The sequence below is a fragment of the Mycteria americana genome, chromosome 1, assembly GCF_035582795.1.
Source record: "Mycteria americana isolate JAX WOST 10 ecotype Jacksonville Zoo and Gardens chromosome 1, USCA_MyAme_1.0, whole genome shotgun sequence".
NCBI classification, from domain to species: Eukaryota; Metazoa; Chordata; class Aves; order Ciconiiformes; family Ciconiidae; genus Mycteria; species Mycteria americana.
This window is the reverse complement of record NC_134365.1, coordinates 120,945,713-120,960,423: the sequence shown is the minus strand read 5'-3', so window position 1 is coordinate 120,960,423 and position 14,711 is coordinate 120,945,713. Positions and strand designations below refer to the sequence as shown.

The 14,711-nt window shown below is 41.9% G+C and overlaps 1 protein-coding gene across 5 annotated transcripts in view; it reads right to left on the bottom strand.

Annotated features, from left to right (window-relative positions):
• DOP1B (DOP1 leucine zipper like protein B) overlaps window positions 1–14,711 on the bottom strand; it is a 53,258-nt gene that overhangs the window by 5,974 nt on the left and 32,573 nt on the right. For 3 of the 5 annotated variants that reach the window (XM_075518388.1, XM_075518372.1, XM_075518381.1), the window contains 11 exons: window positions 12,026–13,640; window positions 11,309–11,420; window positions 10,511–10,699; window positions 9,726–9,851; window positions 8,971–9,105; window positions 8,233–8,288; window positions 7,374–7,478; window positions 7,221–7,287; window positions 5,720–5,861; window positions 5,231–5,313; window positions 4,886–4,995 (listed from right to left, as the gene is read on the bottom strand). In XM_075518388.1, the coding sequence (XP_075374503.1) occupies window positions 4,886–4,995; window positions 5,231–5,313; window positions 5,720–5,861; window positions 7,221–7,287; window positions 7,374–7,478; window positions 8,233–8,288; window positions 8,971–9,105; window positions 9,726–9,851; window positions 10,511–10,699; window positions 11,309–11,420; window positions 12,026–13,640 (2,740 nt within the window). Of the gene's footprint in view, window positions 1–1,809; window positions 2,052–3,078; window positions 3,426–4,885; window positions 4,996–5,230; window positions 5,314–5,719; window positions 5,862–7,220; window positions 7,288–7,373; window positions 7,479–8,232; window positions 8,289–8,970; window positions 9,106–9,725; window positions 9,852–10,510; window positions 10,700–11,308; window positions 11,421–12,025; window positions 13,641–14,711 lie in introns of all 5 variants that reach the window. The other 2 variants (XR_012778044.1, XM_075518394.1) reach the window with 2 other exon arrangements.

Genomic DNA, 14,711 nt, shown 5'->3' with positions numbered 1-14,711 from the left:
AGGCCTGCTGGCCTTGCCAGGCTGACACTGGGGAACCATCAAGGGACATCTTTAGGCATCTCAGCAACTTCATCAGGACTCTGATGCCCATGTCTTTTGAACCATCAGTCTCAGACTAAAGGGCATGGTAGTATCTTCTTTGCAAGAAAAAAAAAGCTGGCTGACTCCTGGTGTTCAGATCTCCATTTGCACTGCAGAAGTTGTCATTTATCGCCTGCACCAGTTCACAAGGACATCCTGACAGTAGTGGTGTCCATGCCAATTTTAACTGTGCTGTTTCCACACATGGGGAGGACATGGAACGAGTGTTTGGCTTGCAGCCACTGGCTCACAGCAAGCCAAGCACGGCAGCATGATGCCAGCATTCCCAGGAACAGCTTCAGTGGTGGTGACATACTCTCCATACGTCAAGAATCTGACTGACTTCGTTAGGGGTGAAGTAGGCAGAAAACATTGTCATAGATACAATGGAAAATGCACAAATATAATGAATAGAAAAGAACAGCTTCCCCAAATTTCTCTGCATCATTTTTAATCCATCTTCCTTGAGAGAGAGCATGGAAATGTCTTCAAACCCTCCTGCACCCTTGCTGGCTTTAATGCTTACTTCCCAGTGACACTCAACCCATCATCCCTTTTAGGCATACCTGGTTATATCTTCCCTGACCCTCTATACCCTTTTTTTGCTCTTTACTGTATACTGGCTAGTGGTTTTGACTGTGACCTAAATAACACTTGAGACACTCCCCACTCCCCTCCCCCACCCACGAGCTGTGGCTGATGCTCTCCCACACCTCAGTATAGGTTGGTCTGCTCAGAAAAATGTAGTGGCCAAAAGAAGGCAGCCAGGAGGAGGGGATGCTTGATACCTGCTACAGCAGGAGCAGCTGCAACTCAGAAAAATGGAACTGGAGGCGAGCAGGGAAGGGGAGGGTTGCTTCCTGTCACTTAGCAGAGAGCTGCTAGAAAAAGGAGGATTTGCTTTCTAAGAGATCTGTGAATAGCACTGGGAGAAAGCGGGGGAGGGATGCATGAGGAAGGCTGAGGAAGCAGGATCAGCTGATAAGGCCCTGGAAGATAGAAGGAAACCCGCACAGCAAGGAAATGTTCTCCTCTTCCTCCTCCTGTCCCTGTGGGAAATGGGTTATACTGTTCAGCTGACAGAGGATATCATCCATCTCTCCCACACCTATGCTTTTGGCTGAAAAACTAGGCAGAGTATAGGGAGATATTGCACTCTTTCTACTTTGTGATGGGTCCTGTGACCTGCCCGGTGCTCTGCTGCCCCATGCCACAGACTCCTTCCATTACCTAACATACACAGAAACGGGAGCTTTAAGTAAACACCAAAAACCCAGACGGGAGGAACACCTACAGCTAAACAGAAACAGCTGTCACAAAGCTCAAACAACAAAAGGTTTCAGTTCCTGGGGGTAATACAGCTTGTACCTTATTAGAATGGAAACACAGGAGAGGACAAACGCAACCATGTACATGTACAACCTGTGGGCCAACAGGGTCAACACAGAGACAAAATTAACAGAATTTGGCCAACAAGGCCTAACTAGCACAATGCTGGTGGGAACAGAGAGGACAGGAAAGGGCCTTATAGTCTCCATGCCTCTTACCACACCTCACCCTTCTAACCTGACTTGCACACATGGATGGGAGCTCTGCTGTCCACCCAGGCATCAGCCATGAGAGGGTCAGCAGCAGGCAGAGCTGCTTCTTCCAGCAAGTGCCCAGCAACCACCACTGCCAGGGAAGACAGTTCACTGGTCCTCCTGCTGGGGCTTGTCCTTCTCCCACCTCTTCAGAGCCTCCTGCTCCCATGGTTTTGCCAGTCTGGTATCACATGAGCTATGTCAGTCATACTCAGCATCCTGCAGATGCCTTTGCACTACAGCCCCTGTCATCTTCCTCCCTCTGCAGCGTTGTCTTGGCCTCTGGGTGCTCAAAGATAGCCCCGTGGGGTGCATACTGCCTCCTGCCCACAGCAGCATGGGAACAAGGTGGAGGGACATCCGCTGCAACTCCCTCCTCGGAGGACTCTGTAGAGGAGAGAAGAGCAAACCCTGAGTGCTTGTGAAGATACATGATAGTTTCTTGCCTGTGGCCTTCCCCCTCCTAGCCTCTGTTTTTCTTCAAGGAGCCAAGGGTAAGGGTTTTGAGCACAGAGGGGGCCTCCTGTCAATGCGTGCTCTCAATGTGCTCCATGCCCATGCTCCTGCCTGCCCAGATCGAGGAATGACCTAGGCCTGTGTGATTGAGGGGACACACACAACAGTATGGGCTGTCCCTCCACCTGCAATCAATACTCAGAATGCCCCAACACAGAAGTTTGCTGGATAAAGTTAGGACGTGCCATGGGTTCAGAGCTCTGCGAGCTCTGACATGTCAGCAGATGTGACAGTGTCCCTTTTACCCCTACAGCCATGGGAGATGCATGGCCCCAGCTGAGTGCCCGCAGCAGGCTGTCTGCCACAACCAGGGACAAGGGCAGTACTGTGCCCTGTGGAGTGGAAGCCTTGCAGGTAAGACTGCACTACTGCCTCCCTCTGCCAGTGCCTGGGCGAGGGTGGGACAGCCAGTGACATTTTTGGCTTATTCATATGGAAAGCAAATTGGGCATCACCACAAAACTCCATGGCTCCTCAGTTAGAGACTGCTTCGTGCTCTGAATAAACGCTGCCAGCACCAGACCATCAGCCTGCAGCTGCCTGGTGGGGGAAGGAAAGGCACTGGCAGCATGTTATAATCACAGAAGCCCAGAGCAGGCTGTGTTATCCCCAGATACTGTGCACACAGCTGACCCCCTGCCCGGTGCAAGGCAGGCTCACAGGCAGAACCCATGGTTTCTGACACAGGTGACTGATATGGGGAAGATTTATCTCACATCTCGTGGTCCCATGGCAACTGCTTCTAAAGACAAAGCAACCCTTGTGGTCAGAGCAATGATTTATATAGCTATGCTGCTCCTCTGAACAAAATACCTTAGTTTCCACCAAAAATGAAGGCATTAATTAATTCACTCACAAAGTCACCATTAAAATGAGCATGGAAAATCTGTACACATACCTGGGTTTTAACCAACAGCTCTCCTGAAGCCAGCTGTGGTGTGGAAAGGAGTCCGCGGATGAAAAGGATCCATGGATGTGCTCCTGCCCAGATTGTCCTGTAGGGTTCAGGGACAGCATGCACCCCTCTAGATACTACTGCATGGTGACCCTCAGACTGGAGTTGAAATGGGCTGCAGGCTTGGCGGTGAGTGGGTACTTGAAGATTTCTTCTAGCTTTCTGCGGTGGGCACGTCTGCTGTGCTGTTCCTTATCTCCGATTGCTGTCCTGGTCTTCATCCAGACTACCAACAAACTTTTGACCACTTCACAGGAAAGACTCACCAGTGGCATTGTTTCCCTGTTGCCCTTCTTCCCCAACAGGCAGAAAAGGTGGGTGTCCGATTGGCAGAAATTGAAAAGCAATGATAGTAAAGGACAATAAAAGCAATAGCATTCAGCAATGGAGAAAAGCAACAGGGCAGATAAAGCAGGAAGGGATGGCATGTCAGAGGAAACACAGAAGGGTAAGGAAGAAGCAGCAGAAAGACAAGTATCAGTTGCAGTGAAGAGCTGAGGGCCCACAGTGGACAGCAAGTAGTAGGGCAGGATAACTTGGCTTACAAGAACAGCTTCAGGATGTCCCAAGTTTGACAGACTTCTACTGGCACATCTGGTATGTATGTGCTAGATGTCCTCATGGCAATGCAGTCAGGAATTAGTGAGCTCTGTTGGGTCACTTTTGTATAGAAGCTTCTATGTTTCCTCCGAAAGGAATTTAGGTCCTGCGCTCAAACCACTTGGAGTACTGAACCAGCTTTTCATAAATGGAGGCAAATCAAGAGATTCACTTCAAAACTACACTACTGTTCTACTCAAATTGCTAATGTAAACATAGCCACCAAGTATTATCCTGAATTCTGACCATCCATTACAGGAAAAAGAATGGTCAGGAAAATCACTCTAAAAGCACAAAAACACAATTTAATGCAAAACATGGCAATGTCCCTAATGCTGCAAATGTTTGGTACAGCAGGATTGACAGACTACTCTTAGATATGACTTCTACACTGAGACTTCTACACTGAGAAGGGATTTAGCGTTATTAGCATAAACTTACTGCATATGTAAGATAATCCTCCCAAAAGGGAAGTTTTGTATTACCCTACTGTGGAGGACGGCTCATCATTCAAGCTGTAAGATCACCAGAAAACTAAGGCACAGAGAACTTAGAACAGCTGACAGGGTCAGTGACTCTATAGCTGAGCAACTTTGCAAAATAATCCTTACAAAATCTTACTGGCCCAAATACCAATTAGTTATGCTCATTACCTGTGCTCTTCCAGTTGGGAGGCATGTGTGTGGGAACAGCAGGAAGAGGGTGGTGAAAAGTATTCCCAGAGGTTTATTTTAACTAACTGTGCCTCACTCCCTAGGTCTTCCACAGTGAGTGGAGAGAGAAGCTCTTCCGGGGTGTGATTCAGGACAGCAGTGTCTGAGCACAGGAGCTTCACAGGGCTAAGGCTGGTAAAGGAAGTTGCCCTTCCTTGGGGAAAATTTCACTTGTTAATGAGAATAATGAGACTTTTTTTCTAGAGCAAAAGATCAACTATATGGTATGGGAAGGGGATAACATACTTCTCTGTCCTATACAGTTGGTGACTAAATTAGAGAACTATTTATACGAGATTTTGTATCTCAGGTCTCCAACTCTTACACTTCCCCTTGACTATTAAGCACTCCTGAGAAGAAGAAAAAGCAAAAGTCTTATGGTGTGGTCAAAAAAATCAGATGTAAGAAAAAATCACATGTGCAGAGAGAGAAATCACCTGTGGTTGCGTAGATAAGGAAATACATAATAAAGCAAACGTGAAATCAATGGCACAGCTTTCTCCTTCTCGTCGCTCCGGTAAACCATGTCCAAAAGAGAAGCAAGAACCTTAAAAATGAAAAGAATGTCTCTTTAAACCTTTAGTTGGTATTTCTGACAAAAGGGGAAAGCATGCCATATTTCAGGCTAGAATGCGTGTGCACATGGGATGCCTCAATAAAGATTTAAGCTCCCATTTAATCCACCAGGAAAAACCTAATGTATTCCTCAATATTGCTCAATAATATCAATAAACAACCACCCCACAGATGAGAGCAGCAACTACAAAACTGTTCTTACTTACTTCTGCAAGGAGAGAAAGAGCTTGGACACTGTATATCGAAGGAGCAGAGGCAGAAACCATTGAAGATGGTGCCACTGATGTATCTAAAAGAGGCAAAATCATTCAGTTTTCCCTTCAGAGAAGACATGTTTAAATTTTGCTGTTTGATAATTTTCTTCCCAAACAGAACTGTTATTTGCATGTTGGTATTACAGTGAAATGCTTCTGGGCATGTTGCCACAATGATGTACCTCATGCCCCATGCTGTTCTGTCGCATGTATTGCATGCCACTGCAATAAGTTTTCCTCTGTAATATACACAATCTGCAGATATTTACTAACCCCACTTAAGTTGACATTGTTATTGGAGGATAAGGCATATTTTTGATTTTACTTTTTGTTTGTATTACTCCCTTCTCATGCGAACTACACACTATCAAACACCTTGTACTCTTCACTGAGTTAAACAGAACAGAAAAAGCAGCGGAAAGTCAGAAAAAACCACATTACCGTTCACATCTTCAATGTTGAAGTCATCTGGTAAAATCTGAGGCTGAGCTTTCACTTCTAAGTTCCGGCTCAGCCAGCTAGTCTGTTCCAGAGAAGAACCAGCAACAGTCCCTACAGCCTCCAAGATTTTTTGGGTCACCTCCTATAACATAACCAGACAATGTGGCATCAGATGAAAGGTATCATCACTTGGCTAATCCAGCGAAGTCCTCTTTATATGGAACATGTCAGGAGGATCAGAAATAGGCACTTTTATCTCTTAGAAACGTAAATACTTCTCTGATTTAACTATTTGTGCTCTCAAGATAACTAACTACTGCTCACTTCAAATAAGAACAGGCAAGAAAATGAGAAGTAGGAAAAACTTTAAGTTAGCTTATCATGGAGGTTTGAGTCATGATTTTCCATGCAAGCCATTACCATTAACATAGTATCAATTTGGCATCAGTCCTGCCACACTTTACACATTAGCTGTCATCTGTCAAAGACGTGATCTGAATTGTTCATCCCCTCAGAAATGGCATACCAATGCCTTTATTGTTTTGAACACTGTTCCTTTTTATTCCTTCTATATTTGGAGAACATTAAATGAGGCAGAGCATTAAGTGAGGCAGGGTTTTATTTTATGGCAATCCATCTGTTTGTATTTCAGTCTTTCTATTAGGGGTAAGCAAGACTAGCATTGAACTATGTGCATAGTCACACTTCAGCGTATTTAATTTCCAGTGAAATGAAAAGCTGGTCACTCTAAGGAAACCAAATCCCAAGTATCCAAAGCAAAGCAGAGGTCACTTGTGAAGAGGCTGTAAGATGGTAAGATGGCAAAACTGTCTTTTTATCATCATCATCATTTTGCTGGCCAGTCTCTGAAGCAGAAGTGGAGACTTAATTTCTCTGTTGGCACACTGAAGTAACCATAACACGGTCTCACCTCATAGGTAGCGTTACGTTGGCTCAGAGCCAAAACTACCGATGTGGGTAGTGCTTGAACTGTTCTGGTGAAATCACAATAAATATAGGAAGAGAATCCCGCTCTACTCCAACCCTTCTTTACATAAAAGGTGAGCTGACCGTCATTTACATTGCCAAACACAGCTGTGAGCTTCAAGGATAATTACGCTACTAATTTTCCTAGATAGTTTTGAGATTTCAATACTTCCACATATGATATGAACTCATGACATCACACTTGTGTTATGATTTAAATTCTAAGAAAAATCATAAAATTACCCAAGGAAAACAGCTTTGAACAGTCCATAGTTACCACTGCGATTTCATGCATTTTTGACAAAATTTTCTTAGAGACATTCTGTGCATCATGTCACTCATATTTGAGTCTCCCATATTTACCAGGCCTAAGCCACAATGTGTGGATGCACATTCACGCATTCTAAAAGCACAGGTGAATTCAGATACAAATACAGATCAGGCCATCTCCACTTTTACTTAGATGTACAGTGCCAGATTTATGAACTAAAAGGTATACATGTATACACTGTACCTGCAAGTCTTTTTGGTCTTTTTTGTTTTCTAGGGTAGGTGTCCTAGTCACAAAGTCATTCAGAGTACTGTGGGAAAATCAATTCACTCTGAGTTAGTAATTGGACAGGTCTACTCAATGCATCTATAAACCTTCTTATCTCTTACACAGTACCTGAGAAGAAGAAAGTGTCCAGGAGGAGCCAAGTTCAACTGCACAGACTCTTTGAGAAGTCCTAATAAGGACTGGAAGTTCTCCTGCAAGGCTGAGACAGGCAGTCTGCCAAAAAAACAATAACAAAACACACTCAAGTCTGAAGTTAGAGTTAAGGAAAAACCAAAAAACAACATACATGGGTAACTTGGTGGTCTAAAAGCTTCCATCAAGATCAGTTCTTTATATCCTGCCCCTTCCTAACTGATCCAACACCATGGTATAAATATCCGGCAGCACAGGCAATATGCATACAGCAGTACATGCAATATGCATACCACTCCACTGCGTGCCAGCTTGCTTTATCTCCATAGCTTATTGCATACAGTATATTGTACAGTCTGATATATCCCAAGGCTTCCATATGAGAAAAGCCAAGTATGTGAAGAAGAGTTTTGATCAAAGAATATTTCCAATCAACTGCCTGACCCACTACACGTCCAGCACAGACTGCAGCCATAGCAGTTTTATTGAATTTAGGAGTTCTCTATCCATTCATCTGGCAACACAGAACAGATAAGGAGAAAGACCATAAGAAATTACACAAGTATCTTGCTAATGAGATGCCTGAAGTATGTTGCTCTATTAGTATGAAATGAGGCTTTCAGACTGGCATTATCAACAGATCAATGGAACACAATGTCATAGCCCAGTTATTTTGTGTCTGTTACTTAACAATGAAGTAGCAATAACCATTTCCTACATAAAGGTGTTCTGTGACATTGTGACACGAAGATCAAAGTAAAGCAAAAATAGTGATGCTGGCTGTTATCCTAACTAGAGTAAAACAGAAAATTCTCTTTTATAATGACTGCATTACCTTTGAATGAAAGCATAACTGAACTGCAGCACTGGAATATCTACAAGAGAAGATTTCTGAAAAATAAAAGCAAAACTGCAATTATTTGCCATCAGAAAAAAAAAAGAAGGTCCAAGCTGTTGAATACTTGTGTTCAATGGTTAACACACACTTCTTAGAAGCCACTTGTACTCCAACAGGAGGTGACCAACTATGACAAAACTATCTATACAGCAATATGAGGGAATTCAGAGCTTTAATAGAGGACTCTAGTTCAGAAGCAGTCACATTACTTTGGACTATTTGCTACAGTTTATTCAGAGCTGTAGGAGCTCCTACAATGGTGTGCATGGTAGCAAAACTGGTTTCCTTGAAAGCCAATTGGAAGATAGCAGACTCAATGTGAAATATTTCTAACTGCTCAGATAAGGGTAGAGAGATAGAAATGTGTCACTGAGTTGTATATCTGCAGCAGCTTTACGAAAATGGTCATCATCTTCAGTACTGGAGGACCCCACACCTTTTCATTACCAGCAACTTCTCTAGCAAAATATTCTGAAGAACCTACTTACATTGATGGATTAAAACACAGAAACCCGCATTCTAAAAACATAACTTATTCAGGAGCAAAAGAGAATCACACATTTTAAGAAAAAAAAAAACCAAACCCAAACTTTCCTTCTAACAATATTTAGAAGACACATTGGAATAGATCCAGAGTTGAATACATTAAGAAAATGGAATTATCTTCATGGTTACCTCTTCACCCTTGATTTGTGATGGTTTCTTGACTACCTCTTTGACTAGATGTAATATAGTGTCAATTTTCAATGTGTTAAGTGCACATATTAAGTCCACAAGAATAAGCTGAGATGCACTAGCCACTGGAAGAATCTGAAAAAAACAAAACAAAAAGACACACCCCTCAGATCACTGTACCAGGCAAAACATGAAGTTGAAAAAACAGCTTTTTGTGTGATTATTCAAATATGAACACTTATACAAAACATAAATTAGACAAGTTAAATCAAGCATGCAACAATTTGTCATATACAGATCTTCTCCCAACACCTTCATGAAAACAGCTTCATTATGCTCAAATGAAAGCAGAAAAGAAAGAGGTGTTCTACTCAGAATAAATGCTTAGTTCCAGAGAATACTACAACTGTAACCTTTCTCTGGAAATGGAGCTGATCCAAGGTCTTTAAAATATAATGGGCAAGTTGCAATCCTAAGATTACAATCCAGTATTGAATACAAAATGGCTATTACTATCCGATTTAAACTGCCACACTGTCCTTTTTATTTGACTACTTATTTAGGTTTAATTGTAGTCCTGATGCTTGTGGAATTACGTATAAATAAGAGTGTTTCAGATTTTTCAGTGGCTTGACGTTGCCACATGTAAAAAACCCCAAAGAATCTATAAATAAGCCCAGAGTTTAGAACTGATTATATAGATGTAACATTTGCCTTTACACTGGAAAACTAAGGGTGCCTTTTTTTAGTTTCACCTTGATTTTACTTTGATTCCTATGAGGTTTCTTGCTATTCCATACTGCTGCAATTGCTGCCATCAACTGGATTCCAAGTTGTGCTGTCAATGGATTCATGAAGTCCAGTATTTTAGTTCTTAATGTCTATAGAGGGGAAAAAAATAATTGTCAATGCTGAACTTTGCAAGGCAAAGGCTATCTCATAGTCTGTAAAACATTCTTCCTTTTCCCAAGATGTTCAGAAAATACACAACAAAAGAATCTCTTTATATACTTGGCAGTCAGACTAGTTTTGACAATTTATTTATGAGTTAGTGTATCCTTCTTACAAATGGAAGGCACATTTATTGGAAAACAGATTGCAAAATAGAAAAAAATAACTTCTTGTGTTATATTCTCTCTTCTCCTACAGATATTTTTCACTGCTATGATTTACCAATATCCACACAAGAAGGGAAAAGTCTAGTATTTTCATTCTTTCAGGTACATGTTCTACTGCCTGCGGAAAAGTGCAGACAATTCAGAGGCGGCTGGCTCTACGGCAGCTATTAACAGAAGCTCACAGAAAAGGCAAAACATTAAACAGATCAGGTAAGGGTACAGACAGGTAAAAAGACCAGGGAAAAATCTACTTTTGTAGGTAGGTACTGTGCAAGTCTGTAGCTCACGAGAGTTCTTCAAAAATTCTTTGTGGCCCAGTATCATTCTGGTAATGGCAAAACTATATTCCTATGAACACTATGTAAAATACACTGGTGAGTATGGGGATGGTGAAGTACACAGCAGTTTAAAAGAACTCCTACTTTGGTTGCTTTAAAGTAGACCGAAGAAGAGCCTTTAGTTGTTCCAAAGAAGTCAGTTGGTCTTTTTTGAGAGTCTTCCCTCTTTATAACACTCCAGAGAAGGGACATGGTATTAATAATGCGAGGCAATTCTTCCAAAATGGCATTCCTAGCATTTCTCAGGTTTGTAGGTTCAGCTAAACATGATGACTAGAAAAAACAAAATTATGAACATTAAAATACATTATATTATGCACCACAGAGTGACTGCTCTTATTCTGTAATAAGGAGGATTAGAGTCAACTTTTGTAATGACAACTTTAAAAATAATTCAACCATTCTATTTCTGAAATATACTGGTGCTATTAGAGTCTACTGAATTTGCTGTTCACTGTTTTGGCACAGAGAGAATTGATTTGTCTAGGAAGTTGTTAGGATAATATCCTCTTCTGACAAATGTTGTAAGAATAAAAATTGTAGAGAACACATCAGTGTGCTATCAACTCAAAAGAAAATAGAAGACTTCGCTAATGACAGAGCAACTGTAGACAAGCTACACAGGACTAATATTTGCATGACCAAGATCATCATGGACATCTTCTACTTAAAATTAACTTTCCTGTCTTCAAATAAAAAAAATTAAGTTCAGTCCCCCTCCCTTACACTTTTACTTAGTTCACTTCTTTTGGTGTGCTATGAGCCTTCTCGAAGGTTATCTTTTCATACAAGCACCACTCTACTACTTATATTCACCTCTGAATGAAAAAGGGATGCATACTTTGATGAACTGGTGCTGACGTGTAGGCACTAAGTACTTACCTTTTTAGTTTGGTTAGGGTGATCCAGAAGGCAGAAGTGACCGATGGTTGTCAGACCTTCCAAAAGGGTTAGTGGGTAATCAGGTGTAACATTTTCTCTTTTAGAAGTTAAGCTTTGTAGGGGGGAAAGAAAAAAACGGGTTAACAGGCCAAGTCGTATTTCCTTGATTAAAAATTCCAATAGAAATCTGTTTCTATTCAATGGTTAAAAGAATACTGGAACGTCCAGACAGGAATATCAAATCAAAGGATTCACAAATTATGCTTGGACAACCCTGTTTCCTTGTCTAGATCTTTTAGAATATTATTCCCCACCCGACCATAAATCTTTCATGTCTAATTATTTTTCCCTAGTCCTTTCACTTACTGCCTATTCTGAACAGTATCACTATATTTTTCTTCTCCAAGGTGTCTCTCCCCAGTTAGTCCTCCAAAATCCTGTTTTTTCAAAACTGGGAACTTTTTACTTGGATGGCAGGCAGAGGGGGACAGAAGCATCACAGCTGCTGGTCATTCTTGCAACCGCAGTGAGCCCTGATGCAACAATACTGCCTCCACCGCACCTGGGCTCAAGGATGCCTGCACGTGCAGCAGGGTTTGGGGATCAAACTCTGGGAGCCACAATGCTAAAACAGCAGATTACTGTGCACTACACTCTAGTAAGAGGAACTTAGAAAAGTTTCAGCATAACAAATCCCACACTACAGACTCTTCTTACCTTGCAGATGTTTTTGCAGATGTCTTTACAGCTTCATTTTCATACTGTTTGACAAGCTCATCCAGGTTTTTACATATCTGTACAACAAATGGTGCCACAGTCCAGCCTAAAGACTTCCCAAAATAGGGAAGGGAACATGTGACTAAGCCTACCCAAGTGGGATGCATCCCATAGCCATACTCTGGTTGCAAACCTCTAACCACAGCAGAGACGAATAATCCCTGTGAAGTTATTGGGTGCGGATAGACATATTGCATTGCACCAATAGCCTGCTGGAAATTAAGAGCCTGCTGCCATTCCTTAGAGAGGTCTGGCTGATTCTCCTGCTCCTCATGAGTCTGTCCAAGATGGTGCTCCAAAACAATCAATACCTGCAAGAGCTTCAGCAACTCAATCTGGAGTGGGTGTTCGCTCCATATTTGATCATGCCCAAAATTGATTAGGTTCTCTTCAAAGAGTTCTTCTTCAGGAACATTATTAACTCCATCTGCCATAAGCAGTTCATACCGTTTCTGACTTGTATACATAGATGCAGACAAAGAAAGAAGAACAAACTCCTGAATTTTGCATCTTCCAAGCAAATTGCGTATGAACTCTACGTTCTTATTCTCTGCTGCCTTTGCCATGGTAGCTAGCTGGGTCATCATTCTAATCAGGACTTCCACACTTTTTACCTGAACATCTCTGTTGCCAAGCACATCTCTGTGTGTGACCCTCAAATAGCATGGATAATATGATCGCAGAAAACTGAGACAGAGGTAAGTGAGCAATTCTATTAGAAGAGAATGGGGACACATGGTTGGGGACTGAGTCTGAAGCTTGCCATAAAAACTCTGCCCTACAAGAGCTTCCTGATGGCGAGCTAAGAGATTGTAAATAAGATTCAAATGTGCTGTGGAGCTGGTGTCCATGCTTGTACTAGCTACAGCTTCAATAAATTCTTTAGGGTTTGTTTTAAGCACTGCCTCCAGAACAGAAAAAGCATACAATACCCTCTTAGAATCATAAGGCTGTAAATAGAGCAGCATGTGTTTGAACAGAGACTCAATCATCTCCTGTTTTTCCTTCTGTTGCTTGAGCAACCTAGAATGGGTAATTTCCTGGAGCTCCAAGTCCACTTCTTCATCACTTGACAGAGACTCTGACGCTTGAGTCCTCTCAGAGTCAGCACGCACAAGGTTTAGCGCTACACTGGATTTGGAGCTTTCAGGAAGGAATGCATTGAGAGAACTCACATGGTTTGTGGTCTCTTTGCCATCAGTTGCAGCACTGTTATTCTCCTCATTGCTCACTTCTTGCAGCTCCAGAGAAGGAGAAAAAGAGGATGTATTTTCACTGTCATGGCCTGTGCTGGTGTCTGCTGATTCTGTGTGCTCACTATTATCTTGGTCACCATCTGCTTCATGTGAAGTTATTGGATTACAAGACCCATCATTTTCAGACTGTTCAGTTTTTAACTCTGGCTTCTCTGGATCTTTTTCCACTTCTGCCCAAATTGCTTCTCTATCCACGGTAGTAAACTGGTTCAACGGAAGGTTTTCCTCGGAATTGCTCTCAGAGATGCCAGACTCTTTCAAAGAAGCCTTTTTCTTGCAAAACCAACCACGTATATCTTCTGGAAAAAAAAACCAAACAGTTTTCCCCAAAAAGAGCTTATAATCATCTATTTCACACAACATGCTTTATATTGAATAAATCATTGTAAGAAAAAAAAAGGTTAAAAAGCTACTCTGCTTTAGTCTGCTATTAATTGTAACAAGTGGACCTAAAAAAACCTGGGTTAAGCGAAGATTTATCTTTTTATTTTTAGAGCACATGCTGTTTCTCTTATGCTATGACTCCCTAGATGTGACAATTTTTTTCTTATGCTTCCTGCACATAAAATGTTTGTTGAGATCAGGAAGGAAATGAGAAGGATAGCAAGAGAGGAATTTTTTTTTTTTTTTTTAAAGGGCTAATGTTTTCCTTGATTACATGCTGTGGAACAAGGAAGGCATATATTAGCTCTGTGTTTCTATAGCATCTAACAAACAGGTTCCTTTGGATGCTATAAATGTCTGCCATCTAACTATTTGCCAATCAAGACAGAAAAACAATTATGCAAGCCGACAGCTAGGTTAACAGAATGAGACAGACAGGTGACATGGAAGTTTCTTTACACAAAACTACTGGACACTTCTCCACTGTCTTCTTGCTCTGCTCCAGTAAACACCCTTGGCTACTTGGGCCAAATGGTGCAGAGTGTCTCATATCCATACCACTCCCAGCAATCCCAAACCTCAACAGACTGCCAGCCTTGGCAGGACTCCACACTTGGAGCGAACCCTGGCTCCATATCTGTCTCAGTCTTCCTCAGCTGCTCCCCACAGGTCTCTGTCACACTTGTCTGTTCCACATTTGACACATAGATCATATGTGGTTCACAATGGTTCTAATTACAGGTCTTAAAATGGACATCTTCCAGCTGTCAAATTTAGCCTGTCAAGGTAAAGACACCCTGCCACATTCCTAAATTTGGGTGGCTGGAGGACATCTTCAATTCCAAACATCTCTCTTTGCTTCTACATCCTAGCTCTGGGATACCTCAAGACATATGGACAAAGGCTCAGCTCTCCTCTTGAATCAAGATGGATCTTCTTTGGACAAGGACATTTTAATTTTTAGAAGTTAGCAGAATTAGGTTTTT